The sequence below is a fragment of the Paramisgurnus dabryanus genome, chromosome 6 (genome assembly GCF_030506205.2).
Source record: "Paramisgurnus dabryanus chromosome 6, PD_genome_1.1, whole genome shotgun sequence".
In the NCBI taxonomy this organism is placed as follows: Eukaryota; Metazoa; Chordata; class Actinopteri; order Cypriniformes; family Cobitidae; genus Paramisgurnus; species Paramisgurnus dabryanus.
The window spans coordinates 33,579,650-33,584,267 of record NC_133342.1 but is presented as its reverse complement, the minus strand read 5'-3'; the positions used below and the strand labels follow the sequence as shown (position 1 = coordinate 33,584,267).

The 4,618-nt window shown below is 36.4% G+C and overlaps 1 gene segment (V, D, J or C); it reads left to right on the top strand.

Moving 5' to 3' along the window:
• The first annotated feature begins 3,505 nt into the window (after positions 1-3,505).
• Positions 3,506-4,002, top strand: LOC141282359 (T-cell receptor alpha chain V region CTL-F3-like). The segment is given in 2 exon segments: positions 3,506-3,554; positions 3,677-4,002. Coding segments are annotated over 2 exon segments (375 nt in total).
• Positions 4,003-4,618: the final 616 nt, after the last annotated feature.

Genomic DNA, 4,618 nt, shown 5'->3' with positions numbered 1-4,618 from the left:
TAGAGCCAACAGTCACAGGCCTCAAAAAAAAAAAAAAAAAAAAAAAAAACGAGAACAAGGAAAAAAAAAGACACTTGAAGCATCCTTTGCCGAAAAATAATGATGATGCCTATGAATTACTTCTAAAACGAGAGACTGAAAGAGCAGAAGCACAGATACTCCTGGCAGAGGAACAAATTAAGCTGACCAAACTGCATCAAACCAAAGCAAAACTGCAGATCCGCCTCCTAAAAGCAGGGCTTGGAAATGCTGGTGTCTCCTCCTCAGATAAAAAAACTCCCTGAACATTCTTTATTTTGTTAACTATTGGACATTTAGCCATTGTATTTGTTTAAGAAGAAAATATCCACAATGTATTTGTTAATGTATATTTGTTTTGTATTTTATGTGACTCAGATGAGGGGTCATAAAATAAATTATGAATTGAAGTGGATGTTTATGTTATTTTGTGTTTTGTCTCAAAATAAAAACTCTTACAGTGACCCCTCTGTTATTTACATAGCTGGTAGCACATGTTGTGATATGTTGTCCCATGATGTTTGTGTGTCCCAAATATGCAGCAGATATTTTTTGTCCAAAGTTTCTAAAACTCCTCAATGAGATACTGCTGTGAAAGTGCTGGATCTCAAATACGTTATTGACAGAAAATTAACTTTTGATTAGTAAATAAATTGGGTGATGATCTTTACCATTATATACCCACCACCACAGATAACACTATTAACTTTAAATGTTCATAAGGAATGTGGAATATTAGCACAAAGTTATCAAACAGTCAAGGGTCAAGAGTCCAACTACAACAAACACTAATCACAATAACGGTGACTTAAAATGAAAGAAAACATCAACATCTAAACCTAATAAGTGAATTGTGTTTTCTACAGCAATATATTTACTGAACATTCAGAAATAATGTTTTATAAAATAATAAAATGCAATGTTGTTTACATAACAATCAAACAAGTCAATTTAATAAACAGTTGTTGTTTTTAACATTGTGTGAACCTTAAAACATGACATTGTCATAACGTCTAAAATGGTAAAATGTAACATTCCTCTAACGTTCAGACAACACAAAAAAGTTCTTAGAATAACAAGAAAACTGGACACTTTTTACGTTGGCAGAATGTTTTTGGAACGTTGGGAACGTTCTTAGAACTTTTTTCTGTAAGCTGGGCATGCGTTTACATCAAACACAATCCTGTCGCTTAGGCACGGATTGGATAATTGGGAGCACCAGGAGAAGTCCCGGTTGGCCGGTCTGTCTTATTTTGGGCGTGAGGGCCAGTGTTTTCATGCCTCCGGGTTAAAGGTTGCTGTCTCTTGGTTGCCTGAACTCACAGTCCCACTCGTGTTATCCAAGGCTGGATGTCCTCACCTCTTTATGCCCAAGTTGATTGTTTCCTGGATCCCAAACAATTATTTGAAAAAATGCCTGCATTAGGTCCATTAACGTGGAGTTTCTGCATGTTCTCCCTGTGTCAGCGTGGGTTTACTCCAGGTACTCCGGTTTCCTCCCACAGGCCAAAAACACGCAAGTTAGGCAAATTGGAGATACCAAATTGTCCCTCCCCCAACTTGTGTAAAAATCAGCTTGTCTGAATAAACTTGTGTATAGATTACCTGGTTCTCGCCATGAATATAGCCATAGATGCTGGAATGGCGTTTAGAAATAAAGGAAGAAGAAGAAGGTCCATTAACATCTAAGACGCATGAAAGAGCAGGACGTGCAATTTCCTCTGCTTTTCACAGCTTTTGCCATCTGCCTCTGCTGTCACTAAACAATAAACAACCTTACAGAGGTGACAGACTTATGATAATATTAAAACAGATAGCAGATTACACAACATACACAATTTTATCAAGGCTGCACACAACAACACAGATTTACAAAACATAATTTACATGTGTGTATACAAAATCAGACACAATTTACACAGCAATACAATACAACAGGACCGGTGCTTCGCAATAGTGGTCCTCGAGGACCCCCTCCCAGAATGTTTTAGATGTCCCCTTATTCAACACACCTCATTTAACTTATCAGCTTTTAGGGAGACATGTTTACCAATTTGAAAGGAGGCTAATAAGTTGATTCAGGTGTTTTAAATAAGGAGACATATAAAACTTTCTGGGAAGGGGTCCTCGAGGACCAAGATTGGGAAGCACTGCACTAGAGTATTGATGTTGTTGATAGTTCACAGTCAGTGTGTTGTGATGGAGAATATAATTTATGACATACGTGTAATATTTAAAAAGTGTGGGGCTAACGTAATGATCATGAGGGATGAGGAGTTAAGAAGTCTGATTCGGGGAAAAGCTGACATGAAGTTTATGGTTCAATACAAAATACATGAATTTGCCACAGGGGGGCAACCTTCTTATAAACTGTATTATGTGTGACCCTAAAAAGTACACATTCTTAGTAAGGATTTGTAATGAGCTAGACTATAGACAAAGACACATTTGAAGGAGCACTACAGACAGAGGTATATTTGTAGGTTTCTCAGTCATGGTTAAATTGGTGATTATTACTCTGATCTTTACAACACATAAATTTGGTAAGAACATTCATTGTTTACAATTTAATATTTGTTTTAGTTACTTAATAAATGTTAATGATTATTTTTTTAATATATTTCTATAGTGTGTTGGGCTAAAGACAGTGTTGAACAGCCTAAAACACAAATGACTGCAAATGAAGGAGATCCGATCACTTTAATGTGTAGTTATTCTACCACTGATACACAAGCATATCTCTTCTGGTACAAACATCTACCAAACACAGCACCAACATTCATGTTGAGCAAATATTCATTTGGTGGAAAATCAACTGAGGAGGATTTAAAGGAGAGATTTTCAGCAACACTGGATTCTAAATTGAATTCAGTTTCTCTGATAATTCAGAATCTTCATGTGTCTGACTCTGCTGTGTATTACTGTGCTCTGCAGCCCACTGTGACTAAAACACATTCAACACTCATACAATAACCTTGTCTGAGTATATTCATAAATCTATAAACCTTGAATTTCTAACATTAAACAAGCAGTGTCTCTCATACACCAAAGGAGAAGGAAACCCAGTTTAAAAATTTTATTTACTGATTTAAATTCAGTGCCAACATGTACTTTATGCGTCACATTTATACAGTTTGTCCACATTTTCACTAAATATCATATTACCCTGGAAACAGGGTAATCATTATGTGTGTCATTATGTGGAGCATGTCAGTTATAAAAATGTTATAAAATAATGTCATATAATCCCTAAAAGAAGTTGTATTTTGTTGTTTGTATTACTAAATATCACAAATTATTTTAAAAGTCTTAAATTAACTCAAGAAAAACTCAACACATACAACATCTACAACATCACCACTAGGGGGAAGCATCGCTTAAATTTAGACGTGAGGCTGCAACATTGCTGAAAATTTCAAGAGATAAACAGAGACTCACATCAGATCATATAAGCTCTCACTCTCTGTGTGTTTTACTCACATCAACAATGACACAGTGGATGATTATTGCTCTTTTCTTCACTGCTCATCATTCTGGTAAGAACATTCATTATTTACATTTTACTATCTGTTAAATTACACCTGTAGGAAATAAAATGATGCTGTAACTCTAATATGAACAAAGATCATCATTAATGTTGTTATACGTTTAATTTCAGGATGTAACTCTCAGGATGGTGTTGACCAGAATACAGGATTTCAAACAGCTCTTGAAGGAGCATCTATAACAATCTCTTGTACATATAAAACCACTTATCCATCTCCAACTCTCTTCTGGTACCAACAAAAAGTCAATGGATTCCCAAAGTACATGCTGAACAGAATTGGTGCTCATGGAGATAAAGAGAAAGATTTTAATGAGAGATTTAATGCAGATCTTGACACATCTTCAAAATCAGTTCCTCTGATAATTCAGGATCTTCATGTGTCTGACTCTGCTGTGTATTACTGTGCTCTGCAGCCCACAGTCACTAAAACACATTAAACACTCATACAAAAACCTTGAACAGCTAAATCTCTAAACACAACTTAACTAAGCTTAACTAAGCAGCTGCAGTTTTCCTTTATGATAAAAGTCAGCAGTGACTGTATTTTACTGAATGATTTAGTTCAGTTATGCTTTCATATGCCTAATGTTGACTCACTGCCAGATTATGTCTAATCTCTTTAAATCTATGTGATTAGGTAATCCTTACCCCAACTTTACCAGATAATGTGAGGAGTCATAATTTGGCAAAAGTCAGTTTTCAGCACCTCACTAGTAGGAGTCTGAAACTCAAACTAGCAGTGAGGTTTACTCAGTGCATAGCTTTCACATAAGGCTGTCCTTCATCATGCTTACAAACAGAGGTGTAAAATCCATGTGCCATGAGATTTGCTAATTAGCACAGTTTTTCAGCAGTTGGTGTTTTAAGCCCTCAACGAAGCCTTTAAAGCAGGGCTGCCTGGAAGGCACTCCACGTGCCCTGAGCGTTTCAGCCAATCATAGAACTGGTGCTAGATATCGAGCCTTCCGCCAGCTTCTGGCAGTTTGAGCTCACCGTTGGTCAGGTGAGTAGCGCAGATATGATAAGATAGGAATGTGATTGTTTTTGAATTCA